Source organism: Caloenas nicobarica, chromosome Z (genome assembly GCF_036013445.1).
Source record: "Caloenas nicobarica isolate bCalNic1 chromosome Z, bCalNic1.hap1, whole genome shotgun sequence".
NCBI lineage: Eukaryota > Metazoa > Chordata > Aves > Columbiformes > Columbidae > Caloenas > Caloenas nicobarica.
In genome coordinates this window covers 94,131,623-94,153,483 of record NC_088284.1, presented here as the reverse complement: position 1 = coordinate 94,153,483, position 21,861 = coordinate 94,131,623, and the positions used below count along the sequence as shown (strand labels likewise).

Below are 21,861 nucleotides of genomic sequence, written 5' to 3'. Positions count from 1 at the left end.
ATATGCATACAAAAGCTAGGGTTTAGGTATGCATGCAGAATCCCATTTTGTTAAGGCGATCTCTGAATAACGCTTTAAATAAAGAATACAAAGTCATAGCCAATGCAAGAATTTTTGAAGACAAAACATTCATCAGTAACACAAGGAGGACAGCAAGACATCTGACTCTTGAGATAGTCAGCACATAAAGCAGCAAAAACTGTTCTCTCAGCAGCTTTTTCTTTCTTGACTCCGTATCACTGCTTAGACCACTATCCTAGCAATTTTCACAGAAAAGTAGTAGTACAAAATTTTCCTGTGGACTTTAAGACATTGCTTTTGAGGCAAAAGTCTCCTTTCCATTTGGGAGGGGAGTTAATAATATTGAGTATTACAAATTTTGCTATGTTAATCAAGACACAATTTGATACTTACAGGATTCCCATCTGGACCAGGGGGGCCTCTGTTTCCAAGGTCACCTGGAAAACCCTAAAGCAGAAGAGAGATTGCTTGTTGTTTATCACCCAAGACACGAAGGGTGGGGTCTAAACACTTAATTCCTATAAGTATTAGAAATTCAGACATCAGCAAGTGGATTCAGGGAGAGACAGAAGAATGCAGGAAGCAGGTTTCAGCTGCACAGTTCAAATGAATGAAATAGAATAGTACTAATTGTTTGTCTCCTAAAATCATAACCAAAAAAAGATGTAACTATACACAATGTAAGCACAGGGCAAAATAAGATGACTGAATGCTGTAAGACCAATATTAAATAAGTATTACTTGCCTCTTTTTCTATTTAAGTTGTTTTACTTCAAATATTCTTTTCCTGTTACCTACAGCATTCCCTAAAACATTTCTGTTTTCTCTCCTTACTCTTCCCCAAACATTAATGGTTGCAGTCTCAATGGGACACATGTTCATGAGAAATCAAATTTTTCATCTTTCTGGCACAACGGCATGCTTACCAATGTGAACACTCGCCTTAGTCTGCATCTAGAGACTGAAACAATAACATAAACAAGACACAGAAAAGCCTCATTCATTTTATCAGAGTTTTGACTTCAGAGACCATATTATCAGGAGAGGGAAGAAATCTGACTGGCAAGGTCAAGTGTTAAAGTTTGAAACATTATTTCCATTTCTTGCTTGAGAAGCAAAATGAAATGGAAATCCACCACTTTACTGGCTCTTACATTTCTTGCTTCCTCTCACGGTTTCATAGATTGTTTTACTTCTTTGTGATGTTGCCCACTGAAGCAGCACATGAGTTGCTGGGGAAAAATGGTTTGGTTTTCGGCTTGGGGAATTTTTTAAAAATTAATTTTAATCAGAGTACTATTGCCAGGCAGATCTCACTGTTTCTCTGAAGGAGCCATGTGAAGCTAATAGCAAACTTATGCTATTAGTTTGAAGCAGAATTATGCAATATTTTCATTATTTCCATGGGGAAAAGGAGCATATACCACCCTTACAATAATTTTTATATCAAACACAGTTTTTTGTCTTTTCAACGTTTGAATGCCCTTTACCCCTCCCTGTGTATCAGGAACAGTACTGAGAGCCATTAACCTCTCACCCCTGTAAGACTGTGTTCAAACGTGCTGCAGGTCAGAGGTACAGCTACTTTGGCCTTTCTAATCTACCTTGTTTGGAGGACACACACCCAGCTGCCCAGCTCAGGATTTAGCACAGCAGTGTCACTCCTTAATGGAACGAGTGGTATGCATCATCATACAATATTAGATGAACAGCAGTCAGGAAGACAAAATAGAATGGCAGCAAGGAGGTGAAAAATAACATACAATAAACCAAAATAGTTCAAGCACTGCTTAAGCTATATTTGGCTTTAGTAATCACATAATCCAAAATTCTATCAAAGTTAAAGCAACTTTTAATGTGTACAAATATATATGCACACACACTGCTAAAACAATACATTGAAACAACTTAATAGGCTCTTTATTCCCATCATCATCATGCATGATACTGTGACTTTATCTGAGACATGCTTAACACTCCCTAGACCATCTTTTGGGTTGATTTTGGTTGGAGGTTTTTATTCTGCATTCTCCTGCAACATCAGGAAAGCAAAAGACAGGAATGCCTCTCACAATAATGAAATTTGTATTCAAGATCTGATCATGGAACTCATAAATAAGAGTCTGTAGCCATAACTGTAAGATCTGATAGTTCAGGTCTTTATAGTGTTACTGTCTTTTCATTTAAGCAGTGGATGTTCACAAATTAGTGGTCAATAAAGCAGATTTAATTGATTCTCAATCTGTACATCATTGGCTAGATTTTTGCACAACTTTGAAAATGTACTGCAAAATTTCACACATGCATAATGAGTATTTGACAGTACCTATGTACTATGTACAGGCAAAGTTTAATTTACTACCCTTTCCTTAATAGCATAATATTTTGGTTGTACTACCATTGGTAAATGTTGGAAGAAGCAGAGTTACCATAACACATGAATATCCTTTTTTTTTTTAAACACACAAGTGAAGCATCAAAAGTGAAACAGAGAATGCAATAGGACAGTTTTACCAGTCACCAGGTCACAGATACACATCACATGTTTATATATAGCAGGAATCCAGCATACCATGAGTTACAAAAGGGACAGATTACCCACAGTCATCATAATCCCATTCTCAACAGCATGCGTCTTCTAACTGATGCTAATAAAACTATCTTAGAAAGTAGAAAAATGAAAGGAAAATGCAACATAGGAGAACAGTTGGAAAACTAAAATTGAAAGTAATATAATAATACTACTGTGCAAGAAGTGTTTTATTACATGTTATCATTTTACATTACTATAAAGCATACAAAGGATGACTATTCATAATTTTTATATAAAACAGAACCTGAACTGCTTCTACAGCTACAATGAACTTGACTAATAAATTATTGGTATAATTTACAAGGTCTGTTCTGTCACATTGACCTCTGGCCCTAACTAATCCCATTTGGAAGAAAACTATATAAAAACATTCCCCAAAATGTGGTCAAAGTATACACGTAAAATCACTATGCATCATACTAACAGGACAGACAATGCATCAAAAATACTGCAGAACTAGCCAAAGTTCATATTGCAAGCATACAATGGCAAAAAATTTAATACATATGCTTTTACTATGAAGTATTTTCTTTAAAATACATTATATGCAAAAACTAATCTAAAATTCAAACAAATCCTCACTCTATAATCTTCACAATAAAGATTTTGGTAATTGAATTTGTGGCATTTCAAATATGCCACAGTTGTTACAAATATGAATAACTATTCAATAAACCTGATAAGTAGTAGCATTTTGAATTTTAAGTGCACAATCCCTTGCAGTATTAACTTTGCTTACACTTTAACATTTCCTTCCAAAAATTAGATCGTAGTTGGGATCTGTTTTCATCCAGAAGGATCTCTGCCAGTCACAGGGTATTTTTTCCCCTCAAGAATTATTATTGACAAAAGTTTTGTCCAAAGAAATAAGTTACATCCTAGAATACAGGCTGAGGAGCCTGACCTCAGGCACTATGCAATTGCCATGACAAATTTCCTTTAGTGTCGGCGCCTTGCCCCAAAGCACCAGATCTGTTAACTCCGGGACACTGTGTCGTGAGATGTTGTAACCACAGCGATCATCGTCTCAGGTTAAACACACATTCTCTAAGCTTGTGATCCAGCAAAGTACTTCAAGCCAGGTTCCCATGTGACTGCTCTTCTGGTTTGGTCCACAGATTAGTAGCCTTCAGTCAAACACAAGTACTTTATAGATCATCGAAAGAATTTGGAATGAACCTTGGGACTGAGGAAATGACAACATTACAGAGGCGTCAGTACTGAATGGAGGTAGTCACGGACATTGTGCAGAGGTGCTTTTGGTGCTCTGCCCTTTATGTGAAACCTCTCTGAATTGATTTATATAAAAGTCCTCACCAGAGCATAGCCTGGCACTGATAGAAGTTGTGCTCTTATTGTAAATGAAAAATAACCACTTATCACAGCATGCATAGCACCAACTGTTAAGAACTGAAACAAACTACTACACAGGTACTCAGAAACCTCAGTGAAACCTGCCACTGAGAATGAGATTATAGCATAAACCGCGTTTTCAGAGTACCCTGCTGTAACCTCCTCTTCCTTTTCCACACTGAGCACGAGCCTTTGCTTTCCATCCACGTTCTCTTTCTTTTGAAATGCTGCAGGTGACGCCCCAGCACAACACGCTGCCAACTACTGGATTGTACTGATGGCACAGACCCCTTCTTGCTCACTCAAAGTAGCATTTAATTTGAATTATAAGCAAGCAAGCACAGGAGCACCCCATCCTGCTAGCTGAACAATTGAGAAAGATTCGTACTTTAATTTTGTATCTTAACAATTTGATAGCAGCTTCAGAAAGAATAGTCTATCAACCTCATGACACTTCTCTGCATGCCTTTCTTTTAGTCGAAAGGAACTCTATTGAAGGCTAGTCCCTTTGTTTTTGGCTGCTGTTAGATCACATAGAAAACACCACATAATTAAACAGAACCCTTCACAACTTTCATGGCGTACATCAAGGGCTAAACAATGGCAATCATACTGCTACTGCTGAACAAGCTTGTTCAACGTGCTAGATGAAAGTCATCTGAACTGCTGAGCACAACTGAGTGCACAACTGGAGAATGCTGTCGCAATTACCAGTCTCAGACCACAAGCAAGTTAAAATTGGAAACTCCTGGATAGCTTCAAAGACCTAAAATAATAAGGTTGCAGCAGAAAACAAAACACTTGGCACTGAAGATATACCACAGGAAATATGTAAATGTTGATAATGTATACTTGGCAGATTTGTGTTTATTCTCAGCTGTAGAAATATATGTTGAGGACAGCTTTAATTTACCATATTCCAGAAATATCAGACATTAGAAGCAGTTGATTTGCATTCAAACCAACACCAAAATCAGGCTTATGAAACTTGCATCATATCTGTACCTTGTGCTAACACTAATTTTACAGAACATACTTGTGTTTCTGTCATCTTTTAACCCTCAGGTAGCTGATATCAGTAACCAGTGACAAGACACATCATGTTAAGTGTTCCTCACTTCAGAACATCTCATAGTTACACCCTGCAAAGAATTGGCAGTACTGCAAAGTACGAACTGGAAACAATAGAAAGTCATCTATGGAAAAAGTAAAACTAACATTTATCAGCTGATTAAAGTTACAGAGTGAATTACAGGCTTATTTATGCTAGCAGCAGAAATTGTAAACAAGTGTTAGAAGCTTTACCTGTCTCCCTTTAGGGCCTCTTTTTCCACGGAAGCCTGGGATGCCCTGAGAAAGAAACAATCCATCATAATTAGGTTTTCTTCAACAACTTAAACTCAAGTAATTAAACCTGCATTTGACGGGAAAAATTGTGAGAAGAACCACCATTAAAAAAAAAAAAAAAGAAAATAATCAGAGAGACTATGTCCTATAAAAGGAGGGCAGAAACAAACTTTGCTTGTCTTTACCATGGCCACTTCAGAACAACTATGAAAAAAGGCCACATCCTGCTTCCATTGAAGTATGTGACCAGATATCCTTTGTGCTCAAGAGAAGCAAAGAAAAGCTCAAGCACAGAGTGACAGTGATTAAGGTTTCCATGACTGGTTTTATTGCAAACATCATCTGACAACTGACAAATATTAATTATTGACTGAATGAAATTGCTTCCATGAAAAATACTGATTATTGACCTTGGTGGTAAGAAAAAAATACCAATAATCCTTGCAGCTCTACATTCAATTCAAATAATAATTTACAGCTGCTCCCAGTCTAACTACAGCAGCAGTGCATTTCATTGATTAGACTAATTAGATATGACCTATTTAATTTCCTTCACATCAGTTTTGCTTTTAGGCAAAGACTCAGATGAATTGCTATACCTTGTACATTTTTTTCCCATTCTAACCTGTATTGCAATACCACCCAAACATCAATATTTCATTAATGTTCGATTAAACCTACCCTTTCTCCTTCAGGTCCTGGTTGTCCTGCCACACCTGGAGGTCCAATGAAACCCTAAAAACATAAGAACAATCCTTGATTACAAGGCTGCTTCCCACCAACACTGCCCGTCCCTCAGTATTGGCCAGCTGTGAGTTACAGATCCAGGGATTAAATTCAGGCTCATTTGAAATTACCAGTGAAGCCAGAAAAATTTTACATGTGGCTAAGATTTACTCTCCAGAAAACACCAAAATAGTTTCCTATTATAAGGATACAGAATCAATACATAAAGGACTAAGAAAGTGTTCCACTAAGACAAAGTTGCATCAGAGACCTCATTTATTAGATGAGATGAAATAGGAAAAATCTGCTGAAGTTAACCTTATTCATGAAATAAGATGTTCTCAACTTTAGTAACACTGTGTGATCACTGCTCTGTGCAAGAGTCCTAGAAAGTTTACCTTGTCATAAGCAGAATGTTTTTCTAAAAGTTCAGTCAGAATGCATTTCTCTCCCGCCTTCCCCTCAGAAAAAGATGTTCTCATAGAATCAGTTGTATGGACATGGAAACATGCTGCTGACTCAGCAGAAATTATAGCACAATTTACAAAAATAGTATAGATGGATTCTGCACTACCAGATTCAAATGGAGATTGGAACAAAAATATTATTAGTTACTAAAAAATAAACCCTTGCTTTCATCTCTCTCATACTCTGATTGTGACAGCTGGGGGTTTTTGGTAGCTTTTTTTTTAAAAAAAAAAAAATTACAAAAGATAGTGCCCATCTTGTCATCCAGGCGTAATGAGAGTAAGGAAAACAAATGCACTTCTTTTTTTTCTACGGTTTCTTAAAACAGTTGAGAAGCAGAGTATAGTTTAATTGCAGGAAGGTTCTAAACTTACAGCTCTAAGGTACTCCGGCTCACGTTGCTATACAGCTCCATGGCACAGTAGTGTGTCACAACAGGGCTGCATCATCATTTTTATTGGAAGTTGCTTGCAGAATTCATATACAGGACTTAGCCTTAAGACCTGACAGGTGTTTTCCCCTAAAATTACTAATACATTGGCCATTTTTAGCTTTGTGTAAACAGAGAAGTAGTAACTTTTCAGGAAATGACTGGGATCACTTAATGTCTTGTTGGTTGAGAGGAGAACGAGACAAAACACATTGAGAATCTGAGCAAAAATAAACTAAAGAAATGTAAAATATACAGTCCCGGAGGGTACAATATCTGTTGGCACTTGATCCTGACCAACTAACTTTTTCCATCACTGTAATGAAAACAGACATCAAAAAAACCCACTCCCAAAAAACAGACATGTTTAAGAAGCTGCTGCAGGTAGAGGCTTTTAATAACTACATTAAAAAAACGGGACAAAAGTAAATCTAGCAACACAATATGATAATTTTAATAGATACTTAAGAACACAGCACACTGTTTAGCAACCTGTATGCCATGAACCGAGAGCCTGAAAACACCCAGCAAAAGGCTCCCTCAAATCTGAGGTGCAACCAGCAACATGCAAGTTTCTGGAAACACATCTACTGCCTGATGGTGGGTGTCAGCCTGAAAAAATACTTACACCACCATGTGTAGGCATATACATGCGCCTATTAAAAAACCCAAACAAACAAAACCAACCAACAACAAACAAATCCCAAAACCCCAGAAAAAAAGCCAACCTATTTTACCTCCAAGAATAATCAAAAGGAAACCCTGAATCAACTGAGCATTAAGATCCTCCAGTTCCTGGGATATACATGTCTAAAACTGAACCATTCTAAAATCTCAGGATCACTTTTATGGTTTTATGTGACAAGATGGTTTCCCCTTTATCAACTTTTGTAGCTGTTACAGATTGGAAATGCCAGATACATCTCCCTTCTTGACAGCTTCCATTACAGAAATAATGCCTCGGGCAGGAAACGTCCACTCCTCTTCACTCCCAGCTCTCACCCTCACATTCAAAATTGCTTTCCTTCTCTTGCCTGCCTGCATTCCAAGTTAGAGGAAGGGCAACGACATGACTGCTCTGTGCTGCTCGCCATGGGGAAAAAAAAATGAAATCCTTACATGTGCTTTGAAAGAAACACTGGTTTTTTTCTTTTGCAGGCTCTGGGAAGACAGAGTGGTTCAGCAGGCATACAAGTGGCAGAGCAGAATGAAACTCCTCATCCCCTTTCTTACGTGTGGGTAAAAATAGACACCGCGCCAAAATGCTTACTTACTCTTACACCTTTAGGACCTGGGTTACCTTCTGGTCCAGCTAAGCCCTATTACAAAAAGACAAGAGTTGTACTTAATTTAAAGCAACCAGATATGCTCTATTTAAAAGAACTGTAACAGTTTTTATTAACTGTAAATTGGCAATACATTCTTAACATGATTAGGACTGAAGAGGGTGTCACGAAGCAGTCCCCATGGTCAGAAAGGTCTCCCATTAATTCATGGCTGAAACTATGACAATGACTGAAAACATCCTTTACATTAAAAATATTTCTTCTGTGAGGATTTTTCTTTCCAGACCTAGTGACCTGGCATTACTGTGACATAATCTCACAGGACTTTTCATAACCTTTTACATTTGGACCCATCTCCAATTATTTTCAAGCTAATGTCAGAAAAGCATATATAGTCCAAATGCTCTAAACATTTTATGTGATTCAACATAAACACGTTATCATCCATTACTATATAAAATATTGTAATGGAATTTTAAAATACATAGCCTTTACAAACTTAATCCAGTAAAATGCTGGAGTATTGGCCAAATTCACTCTTAAGAAGACACAAACCCACAGTCATTGTTGAATTTGTCTCATATACCTTCATATGGGGTAAATAATGAATATTTCTACTTTATGTCTTATTTGTATTACTGGGCTGAGGTATCTGTTATCATATATGTAATTTTTTTAAAAAATCAATATTTATAAGTGTTCTTGTTTATAGAAATCTGCTTTGTGGCTTTATTAGTTTTCCTTCTTAAAGATTTGAATGGGGGAAGGCACAGAATCTTTTAATGTTCTGTTTTCCTAAAGGGCTGAAGACATAGTTTCAGCAGCGAAGTAAATACACTGGTGAAAATCAGGAGGAACTATACTACAACGTGCAATTTCCTATTGCTTCTGGACTTGAAATATGAAGAAGAAAAAACCACATAGAACCACAAGTGGTGTATCAAAGCAGCATAAAGTGTTTAGACATTCAGTACTTTGGTAATGTCATTCACATATTCCTGAAAGGTACAGCATTACTGCACCTTACCCATCCAAGCGTAAAAACTAAAAGACTCAACATCACCTAATGGGCACTGAAAGAGGTTTGTTTCAATGATAAATTATAAGATGTAAACAAATATATTTATAATGCTAGTAAAAAAGATCCAAAAGAGTTAGATATAGTACTTTTGAAAAGAACAAACAAGAAAAATCCCCAAAACTGCAAAGACATTAGGATAGTTACTGCACCTGCCTGCCAGGGTAACCAACTGCCCCAACATTGCCAGCAATTCCTGGAAGACCCTAAGTGGAAAAAGAGGTGGGGAAAAAAGAAAACAGACAAACAAACAGGTTTAATGTCTTGTTTTGGTGTGTATTCATTTCGTCATTTCTCTTTTAACACCTAGTCATATCACACAGCCTGAGCTCACAGAAAAATTGCTTTTTAAGCAAGCTACACAGCAACACTCTAAAATTTACTCAGCATATATAGGTAACTCCACCAATTTCAGTTAAGTATCCTTTAAAAAGCATTATAAGAAGTGTGGTCTGAGATTTTGTGAAATACAATAGTGCACCCCTTATTTCAATAATAAAAACATAGATGCTATTTATAACAAGTAATTGAGGAGGACTACAGGAGACAGATTCTTATAATGAGGTAACGGCACTGGTCTTAGCTGTATTTGAACAAATTTGTTAAATGTTTCGTTAAAGAAGAATAATTATTGTGTCCTTACAAAGTCAAATTTCTTTGTTTCTTCCAGAATCATGTCAATATAGCATGGGATTAGCCATGAATGTATCAAACTTCTCTCCATCTTCTTTCTCCTAATCAAATCCAAAAGTCTTTTTTGTTGTTATTTTATTACTTAACATCTGCACATCTGACTGTTTATTTTTGGAAAAATGTGCTTTTCTGAAATGGTGCCAAATGGCATGGCCCCATCACCAAGATTTAGGAAGCTCCACCTACCTCTGTTCAGTTAATTTTATTTTAAACAAGCTAAATCCATAAATTGGACACTCTCCTGGCCTGACCGTTCCACCCACTGTCATATGTCAGTGTTATCACAGCAATGGGTCAGGATTCCTCCCTGAGCTGTTCACAGCCGATTTATGGTGAAACAGCAGTCTCAGGAAGCAGAACTCAGAAGTGCAGATGCAGGGGTTGCAGTATTTTTTCACTGAGCTGCAATTGAGATGATTCTGTCACCTGCTTTCAATCAGTAGTGATTAATCTTCTGACAGATGTTCGGTCATGGAACTAGGATCCACAGCCTCCTATTTTGGCTCAGCTGTTCCTCAAAATATGTATATATGAAAAAACTAAAAAAGCAGTAGAATCATTGCATTTACAATTTATCTTTTAAAATGTTTCCTTTGTTACCAGCTGTTCAAGGAGTTCCACAATTCACAAATTCAGAGGAATGTCTGTTCTCACTGTACAAGCTTCTAAGAACTATAAACACAGGTGGGTGCTACAGATAACAAGTGGTCTAACTCATCACCTTCACCAGCCAGACCTGAAAATACCAGCAGTAACAACTACACGCAAAATAAAACACTTTCATCCAAAGTGCTCTCTTAAAAGTTACGGCAGAGTATTTTCTAAGTGATAATAATGGAGGAAAACATTTACAGCAGCTGTATGAGACACCAAATAGTTGCACACCATCAGTTTTCACATTCTTGAACATGAATTGCCTTTGAAGGAACTTAAATGCCCGATTGCACGAATAATTAGGAGGATTACTTTTCAACGGAAGCTTCACTTTTGCCCCTCAGTGGCAACTTTTCACTTGCAACTTCTTCAAAGATTGAGACACTTTTCTTCTGATGTTAAGAACTACTTCCCCACCCCCACCAGCTATCTCCTTTACCTCACTGCAAAATCATAGTCATCACAGAAAAACGCCTATTTGCCTATAATAAAAATCGCCACTTATTCAGCTAAGATTTGTGCATAAAAATCATTAAAGTCCTGCATGATGTTCATGAGTTTTCTTCTCCCTTTAGGTGTCTATCATCTGTTATCATCAACATTTCCCTTTCATTGTCATCCCAAAGGAGGCTCATGCTTCCATCTACCTTGCCATTAGGAGCCTCATTAATGCCAATAAATCACATGGATGGATTGGATGGCTTCAAAATTTACATTCAGATTGATTCTTTAACTGACATGGAAATGAAAAAAAGCACTAAATAACCATTTCATTTTCTACATTCTAGGAGATTTAAATACAAACTGTGCCTCTAACAATAATTTTACACCGACCTCTGCCAAGCCAGTATGGTAGCTTGAAGAAAAGCAAGCTGGTCTTTTCCATTTCATTTGACTATTTTTTACCACACTGACATCTAAATAACATGAATTCTTGGTCAAGAATGATCAAGTATTTCCTGAAGCAGTCAGTAATTTACCCTGATTGCTTATGTTGAACGCTTATATTGGATTACGCATTCTTCTGTCCTCAATTGTTCATCTGTAGAGTATACTGTACTGTGCTTTCATCACTTACCTGCTCACCCCGTGGCCCTCGCAGTCCTGGATAACCCTTGAGACCCTGCAGGTAGAAAAACAAATACATGATAATTACAGTTAAACACACAAAATGGACCTTTTTTGCCTACTCCAATCTCCCTTTATCAAGAAAAACATTATCCAAACTTGTTTGCCTGCAGCATTAGTGTGGTTTACACTTAGCAGTTCATATGAAAGCTGAGTTAGAGAAAAGGAGTAGGAAGTCTTCATGGCAGTTGAGACAATTTCAAGGTATCATCATGCTTAAAGACAGTTCCAGAATTGTACTCTTTTAAACAAATGAGTACACGGGACGCTGTCCCCGGTTGCTGAAACTGCAGAACTGGATTGGTACAGTGCATTTCCCTATTCCAAATCCTTGTCACTATGCCCTTTCTGAACAAGGCAGTTCAGAGGAGGGGTATAAGTAGAGGGTCATCCCATGCTATTCTAGGACACTCTCAAGAAAGAAAGATGTCCAGGAGACATGATATCTCATTTTAAAATTAACATAAAACAAATTTCAGCCCTTGTATTATGGAATTTATATTGATAGGGAGAACAGTGAGAAACCTCCCCTGTGGTGCTGGAATCATGAAGCTGTCAAACTTTATTCCCTGCACATTGACCATTTCGTGCATATTTTAGCTTTTAAAGAAAAGAAAAAATGAAAAATAGAGCTGGAACCTGCAATCTGCATCAGTGCACTTAAAGGGGAACCTCCTCCTTAGATATCTTTACACTGTACTAAACATACCCAAACAAGCTGGCCTAAAAGAGAGGCTGTTAACATTTGCGTGATTGATGCAGAAGCCAAGCGTCTGGTCTCTACATCCCTTGCAAGAGGTATTGGGAATACACAAGTTCCAAAAGCTGCAGCTTGAAAGAGAAAGACCAAAGCAATCTTTATTCTGGATAGAAATCTATCATAAAATTGGTCTCAAAGACATTGACGGAGTAGTGGGAGTGCCTTGGCTGATGTCAAACATCTGGCTGCCTTGGAGCACGATGACACTTATTAGTCAGCAGGGATCTGAGACCCACTGTAAGAAAGAAAGAATTCTGCAGCTGATTTCAGTAGCTCAGGTATCCCAAAGTTTTGGATAAGCTTCTATGTGACCACAAGAGTCTTACTAATTTTAATTTTATTATCATACACAAAATTAAAATAATTATTTTGCTTGGTGATAATTTTAGATAATAGAAGAGAATGACATCTCTCAGGATTCAAAATTTGAAATTTTGGTCTTATAGGTTTACTTGAGGAATCTTGATCCAAAAGAAATGTACTCATTTAGAAACCCAAAGGCTTCATTTTCTCAAAACCCAACAACAGTAGGTGTGTCCTTTCATTTTGCTAATCACACATAGGTAATTGCCAGTTTGCAAAATTATAATGTATTCTGGCTTCAATCCTCTCCTGTAGCTTAAGTCTAAATAATTTACATGTGTTGTCTTGTATGTAAGGAAGCAGGTCTGCATTGCTGTTCAGAGAAAAGAGAGAAAAAAAAAAAAGTCTGTAACACAGATAGCAAGGATCTGATCTTGGATAAACCAGTTAATATGAAATATCTCAATTTACTATATAAATGTATGCCTAAAACCATTTTTTTAATTGAATGCTGCTCTATACGAAAACACTCAAAGAGAGGTTTAACACAATTTATTTTCAAAGTTGGTCAGTTTAGCTGATTAAGACCTGCACACACAGTTTTAAAAGAAGGCACACAAGGAGCTATGAGATGAAGAATGAGGACTACTGACTGGTGTGCGTGTTTCTACACAACAGCATCTTACTTCTGCCAGAGGAAAACTGCTCTGAACTCATATTTTAGTGTAGTATCCCCATATTTTATTCAGAGTTAACACAGCCTTAACTCATTCAAACTCAATGCTGGTTGGAAATGAAACTAAACCATGCTAAAATGAATATCATTCCAAAGACAAGAGTTTTCTCATAGGGGTTTTCCTTTCCTGTGACTTAGGCAATCCTCTTAAAATTCTTAGGTTTTTTTATTACTTTGGGTTTGTATTCTTGAGCATACCCATATAAGACCCAGTTTGCTCTGATATAAGGTGAAAATAAGAAGAATACGAGTTCACATGTACTGGTTTGTAAAATGAAATACCTCCCAATTTCTAAGGAAGATTAATTCTCTGATTTAAAAACTCAATATGGAAAAGGTTGAAGCTTCCAATTACAGCAATACAGACTCTCAAGCACGTTACAAAAACACAGCAAGTTGTGAGAATACTTTGGTCTGCGTGAGAGAAAAGTCTTCACCGCCAACTAATACAACTCACAAAAGACTTCATAGCAAGTTTAAGTCTCTGACTTTTACCATATGCCCTAGCACAGTGGGACCCAGACTGAGTGAAGTCTGTATATAGCAAAATGTAGATTTTAAATTGTGTTTTATGAGAATTTCTATGCATTTACTATTAAAATACATCTGGCACAACACCAGCAACTTTGCTAGAGAGCCGAGAAGTTTCTGTAACCTCTCAAAATCAGTAGGTGAAGTGTCATAGCTAATGCTACAACCATGAGCTACAGAGAGATATTAGTGTGTGATGGAAAAAAAGTTTTCTGGGCATGAGGTAAGTCTAGCATATAAACAGATTTCCATGCACCATCACATGAGCCTTTGCAGTGCTTACTTATTAGCTCCATGTTGTCACCACATGGCAGCCAGTTTCAAAAAACTTCTTTATCAGTGAATGGTTTGGGTTTTTTACTTTCATAGCTCCATTCTATCTTCTTTGCTGATGTTTATTAACACAACTAAGATTTAACCCAGCATCTCTTAGCCTGAATTTCCTAAGGAATGGAATTATCACTTAAAAAAAAAATAAATAAAAATGGTACATATAGAAGATGGATGTTTTCTCCATCTAATTCAGTAGAGGAATTTCTCTCAGAGTTGAAGTTTCCTCCTGCTCAGGGAAAATGGCACTCTCTAGAAGAAGCAGTGGGAAATGCTTGGTAGTATACTGCTGACATCAGAGGCACTGCTTTGAAATTTATCATCTGCCTTATCCTTTACAGGATACAAAAGTAAAGACAAAGGAAATACAGAGCCATTCTCAGGTTGCAACCAGGTTTTTTTTTTTCTTCAACGTGTCTTATCATATTATACTTTAGTATGTGAATTTTATCAGGAGTTTATAGATCCAGATGGCCATGATTTATTGTTATACACATATTAGACAGAGAATAAAGTTAGCCCAAAAATTTTAGCCAATCTTTTTGAAAGTCATTGTAAAGTACCTGCAACCACACAGGCACTGCAGTCATTCTAACGTACTGGTTTGATCCCAGGCAAGTTAATGCACAGGAGTCCTGTCCCTTGGCTGACAATCTACCCCAGTACTCGGCCAGCAGAGGCCAGTAGTGAAGTGGGCCCTTTTTGGGGAGAGGGCAAAGGAGGGGGCTTCCACTCTGTGAGGTCTCTGGACTGATATAAGGAAAGATTTGAGTGCTGATTTAAAGCTAGCCCCGTCAAGACAGCTCCAGATAGGAGACTAGTAACTGCTCTGGAAACAGCACTCTCCTCAAACTGACCCTCATCTCCTGCCATTGCTCCTCTGCTTCAAAAGATGCCAGAAAGAAACAGGCCTCTAAACACTTCATAAACATGCAATTTTCTCTTCTTGCACTACAGTGAATTTGGAGCCCTTCCTTGGCTTTTTACAGTGTGTGTTACAGGCACGAGAAATATGTCATATTTTATATGCAACCACAAGGACGCATACTCCAACACGATATGTAATGAAAAAGAAAATCAATCATAATAATCTGTTCCCAGAGTCCTGATTATTAACATACGTTTGTTTTACTATCTCACTAAAAAATCTGAGATTCTCAGCTTTATAAAAGGAAACACATCATTCTATAGTTCTAATCCAAAACAGTAGTTTACTAGTGCTGTTCTGTTGCATTAAGGGCTTCAAAATCTTTTTAGGGGAGAGTAGTAAACTTATTCTTTCCAATAAACTCTCCTAACATAATCTCAGATATTCAGAAAATCGGAACCAGAAGTACATAGAATATGGCTTCTCAAAGTCACTCTTCTCAAAAAAAGTGGAAATCGCATGCACACTTGCCTCAAACTTCCACAACACATGTTTTTGTGTGAGCATCAGATAACATTGCACCAAGAAGTTCAGAACCAGGCAAATTCTGATTGGAAAAACTTGTTAAATGCAGTTTCCTCCACAACCACAGCGACCCTGGAGTGGGACAATCACAACCCATGGAGGGCAGCAGGCACTGCAGCGCACCCTCCTCTTCAGCTCTCCAAAGCTATCACTCCACTCCATGGGAAATGGATTATGAATTTCATCAAGAAAAACTCTCAAATTTCTAGGTCTTTCAGGAAAACACAGACAAAAGTCAATATCACAAAAAGTAATTCCCATGAAATGAACATAGATTTGTATCACACTATTAAAAATTTGGAAGCACATTACAGTTTTTATTTGCTATCAAATATCTCACTGTTTAACAGAAGCTGACTGCCAAAATCAAGTAGAATTTGGGACACCATTAACTCATATGTAGGATTTTATCTTCTTTTTTACCTGGATGAGAAAGAATATTGGAAATATGCTATTTATTTGACATTATAGCAATTCCCCAGTAGTACTGGGGTACAAAACAAAAATGGAAGTACTTGATTTTTTCTGCAGGTTTTCCCTGTAGCTGGTTTACTTCACAGCTACTTGTGCTCATGTTCCTTTGAAAATAATTTCTGAGGTCACAATGAGATAACCTATTTACGTATATTGCAAAGCAGTAATTAAAGATCAGTTATTTAAAACAACAAATTGTGGGCTCGTCATTAAAAAAACGAAGCTTAAAATACCTTTAACTGTTTGTAGGTACAGTGCTGTTCAAAAGCTGGTATTCTTACAATCTGGGTCAAGCAAAAGTCATCTTAAACATGGTTCTAGTTAGTGTCTGATGTGTACAACATGGAAACAGAGAGTAAAATTTCAAGTGATCAACTGAGCACGATTCTCCACAGAGTGCCTAACCCTCAGATAAGGACGGAATTCTTGTGGCAGGAAGAGAGCATAATGGCCATAAGATTTTAATTTCCTTGCCCCCAAACGTCAGTCTCATAATCCAGAAAAAGTGACAGCTGCTTCCCATCTAAAAACCTTTAAAACAAAAACTACTTTGTTTTCAGAGCAAAACTATAAACTCAATGAAATAAGAACGAACAATACTTGGGGTATCTCAAGGTGGCCCAAGATCAGTGGTGACAAAACCTATCAGTGTCCAGGCTTGTAGGTTAACTCTCAGCAGAGAAGATGCAAATTTTTGTCTCAGCTCTACATTTTCTCAGTCCATAGAACTGTGGTCCATGTCATTTGGCAAAATAAATTTCCATACTCCTGCTGGTGCTAATTCAGTGATCACTTCCTTTTCTGGTCACATTTTCACTATGTTTTAGGCAATTCTTGAAATGAATGACTAGACTTTAAAAAAAAAAAAAAAAGTCATGCACTTTAAGATCAAGACAATGTTGAATGAAGCCATCTTAAAACACAAAACTGAATACAAATTTTGTTGCAATTATATTTTTCCTTAATTTCAATAGCAGGCAAGCATTTAATTCCTTTAATTAATTCCTTCTCCATTTGTCAAAACTTAAGGCAAAAAATACCAGGGCCTACCTTTGTAGCATTCCATCCTTTATGATTGGCACTTTACAGCTGCCTTTAGTGTTACATACTACTAAAAAATTCTGCTGTGGTATCTGTTCTCCATGTTTTTCTATTACACTTACAACAGCAAACCATCTTCTGCAAAGAAAGTGTTTAGCAGCTGTTTCCCCCCAGCTTTTTTGCTGATTTTTACCGCTTCGCCAGTTTGTCACCATCTGACTAGTCAGAGCAGCCTACTGGACTTGCATGGGGCAACCTCTGCTTCCACATAAACTATATTCGCTCCCTCACTGTTCTGTGCTCAGTTTCTTAAGGTGGTCTCATTTCCTCTACTGACAACCTTCAGGTTCCCTTTCCAAAACTACCCATCTGCCTTATGCTTTCCTGTATACATAGGAATGCCATAATTTGGATATATTTCTTAAATGCAGTGTGTGGCATCTGACATTTCTCATATTAAAAAAACCCCCCACGTTATCTAGCATCCAAAATTGGAACTTATTCCACCTAAGTTCTAGTTTAGGAATTCTGGCACACATTTGGAAAAAAGCAAATAATTCAGTGCAGAAATACAGAGCATGTGATCCCATGGAGCTCTTTCTATACTGCAAAATAAACAATACAGAAAAAGAAATAAAAAATATATTACTGAAAATTGAAAACAACTGACTTTCAAATGGCTGTATCTTGCAGGCAAGCCTATCTTCCCTAGTACCTATTCTATTCGAGCAGGGGCATGACATGCTTTTTGAAGGATACCAACCTAAGCAGCTGTGATTTACGTTCTGTTGCCATGATGTCACTTAGTCTAGTTACAAAGGAAGGTTTTGCACTGTTGCTTCTGATGCCTGACACAGTAGCTAGCCACAGTGCCAACAGCAGGCCTAGATCCCTTCCATTACCTCTTGACCACCACACATCCACCTGATGGCCATGGATTTTAGCCAGGGAGGGTTACCTGAAAATGGAAACAGAATCTTACCTTCTGGCCTTTGATCCCAGGTGGGCCTGGAAAGCCTACGGGACCTGGATCACCCTGTACAACAAAAACATCCAGAATCATCATGTTTCATTGGAACATGACAGGACTACATGGCATGTAGGACTTCGTATCTTCTCTGCATTCTTCATTCCCTGGTATGAAGAAGTAGCTAATGGTGCTTTATCAGGCACAGATGTATTTTTTTTTTTTTACAGGAAGAAAACTGAAAAGGCAACAGCGCCTCAATTGCAGCCACCTGGTGCAATGGGCATTCTCCTACTTCATACAACACAGCTAAGCCATGGCTGCAATAGAGTTAGTTCGCAACTTCACAACATTTACTTCTAGCCAACACAAATGGGAGCAAAGAAGCTATACAATTCTTGAGGTAACCTCTCTCTCAGAAGTGAGTGGTTTCACTTCAAAATAAAATATATTTTAAACTATTACTGTTTATTGTTTGTGTTATGGTCACACCAACAATCCTCAACCAGGAAGTGGGGCACCATTATGGTACTTACTGTATAAAACGTGGCATAAATCTAATCTGTGTAGGAAACAAAATTAAAGATGCATATAGACAGAGGCGTTATGGTGGCATATGGCTATTCTCATCCAATTTCTTTAAACCCTGCAGATCCATGATGGTATACATGTATAAGAATTAGAGCATCTCAAATGCCATGGAGCTAGAAAAAAAATTATTTTCTTACGGTTGTTTTAGTTGGGGGAGCAGGGAAGATTGTTCCAGTTCTCTTTTCCTTACTCAGGACTAACAGGGAAGAGACTCACTCATTCAGGATTAGTGCCCAAACTCAAATGGAATGAGTCAAGGGTTGGATCCTGGAATTACCAAATTAAAACCATTTAATTACCTAGGGTGAGCAAATTTGACTTGGGTGAAGAATTAAGAATCCAAAATAGTGAGAACTATAGATACGTTTATCAATCCCCTATTTTGGGATTATAGATGCATTCTACAGGTACTTACGTGTAAGTCATACATATACATGGATGATATTTAGACTGTTCTGTGTATAGTTCACAAGACTATGATTAGATTGCCAAGAGAAAAGCTAGTTAGCTTAAAATAATGTTGCTATTTCTACAAAAGCTGCACTTCACTTTCTTATTAGTGCATCAACAGACACATTTCTGAATTTTACTCAGCATTCCTTTAACATTGAAAATATATATTTTTGAATTTTAGGGTTTAACAAAAGTGTGTGCATTGAAAGGGTTGTCAGGCATTGGAACAGGCTGCCCAGGAAAGTGGTGGAGCCACCATTCCTGGGTGGGTTTAAAAGGCACATAGGCGAGGTTCTTAGGGACATGGTTTAGTGCCAGAGTTAGGTTACGGTTGGACTTGATGACCTTGAGGGTCTCTTCCAACCAAAATGATTCTATGATTCTATTAAATGCTCTTAATAAAACTTAGCATAAGATATTCTCAAAGATATAGTGTAAGCTAACACATTAGAATGCAAACATGCAATTACATCTTTTGCATTATCACATTGATTTAAAGTTTCATACATAATCAGTAGATTTACAATATAAAAACTAAATCACCACAAGCTTTCAAGCCCACAACTCCTATGAAGAACCATTTTAAATATTTTTACTTAAATATTTTGGGCAGAGAGAGCAACTGCTAGTTGGCTAAAGCAGCTTTGGAGGAACTAGCAGAAAAAGACTCTGAAGTGAAAGGACAAATCTTAGCATCAAGAGTCTTAAAAGAAGTGGTTAAATACAAAACGACATACATACAACGTCTGCATTTGTCATCACCAAATTCTGTCTTACACATCTTTCTGTACTAATGCAAGATACTAAAGAAAACTGGAATCTGTACTTTGTTATACCAATGTGAACAGAACTCATTGTTCTTAGAGTATTTTCATTTTTTTGTTTTTAAATTTTATTTTTATATATGAAATCAAAGATGTAATTTAAGTTTCAGCTTTTACTATAATTTCTACTTTTTCTTTGGTTTATTACCTCAGCTGTGTCTGCACTGGCCAGTTGCACACAATTAAGTGTCAAAATACACCAGCAGCACAGTCAATACAAAGCATTGTACTGTTATAACTCATCTGAATATTAAACATAACTTCAAAAAAAGCGTAGGACAGGCAAAACATTTTTCTTTAATTAAGAAAATATTACCTTTTCTCCATGCTTTGCCCGTCCTGGAGAGACTCCTGGGTCTCCTTTAGGGCCCTGTGGCGGAGAAATTAAGCTCATTGATATCACCAGGGAAAAGACATTTTAATAATACACGTGGAACCAGGCCACAGAGAAGGGGAGGATGCTGCCACACCATCTCTCCCACTTCAAACCTGCACACGAAGCGCCAGGCGCTGCCGGCCGATGGGTCACTGCTCTGGGCCAGGGCTGGTCAGGCCCAGCTGGGCCTGGCAGCGGCCCTGCAGAGCCATCAGCTACGGGCAGCTCTGCCACCGCAAACCCACACCCCTCAGGGTCAAACGCACCATCCCTAAAATGGGATTCACCAGCAAATGGCACCTCCTGAGAGAGCCCCGGGTGAACTGCTTCACGCTGACTGAGCGGTCACCTGGGGAGCTCCAGAGCGCGTGCACTAATAAATGAAAATACACTAAGAGGAAAAGGGGAACCTCTCGGTCTAACTCATACTAAAAGCTGCATGAAAAAGGCACTGTAACATTTCATTGACCTGTTCATATAAATGGCACAGGCTACAACAGTGCTCTGGATTTCAAAGCTGTAGAGAAACATCCAGTGTTACTCACAAGCATCAACTCTTCCCACTCAAAAAATATATTTTATGTAGCCAAGAAAATAAATGTTACAATTAAGGTTATACCACAGCAGCGCTAGATTAGAGATGATACATGCCCTTCATTAAAGAGAGCTAAATTTGGGAAAAACAGCTGTTTAGACATTTCCAGCACAACCTGCAATGCCGAATGCTCCGAGGGATGCGTAAGACAAACAGCGGCGAGGCTTCCCGGCCGTCAGCCATTGCACACTCGAAACAGTCGTGGTTTATACTGGAAATGCTACGGGGCCTGATCCTCCTGCCGGGTACGGCACTGCAGACCAGGGGTTACCCTTCCCTCTGCAGTTCAGATTCGTACGTGCGAGGCCACATGAGAAACTAAGCCTATTGAATACTAGATAGAGCCCGGAAATATAGCAAAATGAATCTGTTGTGTTAAATTGATGTGTCAGGTCATAGACAACACCATTCTTCAGCACGACAGGAGTTATCCAAGTATTTTCCAACTGATTTACCTTTTGGAAGGTAAATAGTTGTATTCCTTGAACAACTCCAATCCATCATCTGCTTCCATTTGCCAACACAAGCATATTAAACTAAGAGTTGTAATAAAGCTCTGATCAGCTCTTGGTTAGTTAAAAAACAGACCTTCCAATCAACTTACTCATCACCTTTCCTTTCCCTTATAAGCATATTAATTCCTCATTATT

The 21,861-nt window shown here is 37.8% G+C and overlaps 1 protein-coding gene across 1 annotated transcript in view; it reads right to left on the bottom strand.

Annotated features, from left to right (window-relative positions):
- The window catches only part of COL24A1 (collagen type XXIV alpha 1 chain), a 144,167-nt gene that overhangs the window by 96,795 nt on the left and 25,511 nt on the right, over window positions 1–21,861 (bottom strand). The window contains exons 6-13 of the mRNA XM_065656280.1: window positions 20,557–20,610; window positions 18,388–18,441; window positions 11,728–11,772; window positions 9,455–9,508; window positions 8,213–8,257; window positions 5,996–6,049; window positions 5,273–5,317; window positions 415–468 (exon numbers count right to left, since the gene is read on the bottom strand). Of these exons, the coding sequence (XP_065512352.1) occupies window positions 415–468; window positions 5,273–5,317; window positions 5,996–6,049; window positions 8,213–8,257; window positions 9,455–9,508; window positions 11,728–11,772; window positions 18,388–18,441; window positions 20,557–20,610 (405 nt within the window). The remainder of the gene's footprint in view (window positions 1–414; window positions 469–5,272; window positions 5,318–5,995; window positions 6,050–8,212; window positions 8,258–9,454; window positions 9,509–11,727; window positions 11,773–18,387; window positions 18,442–20,556; window positions 20,611–21,861) is intronic.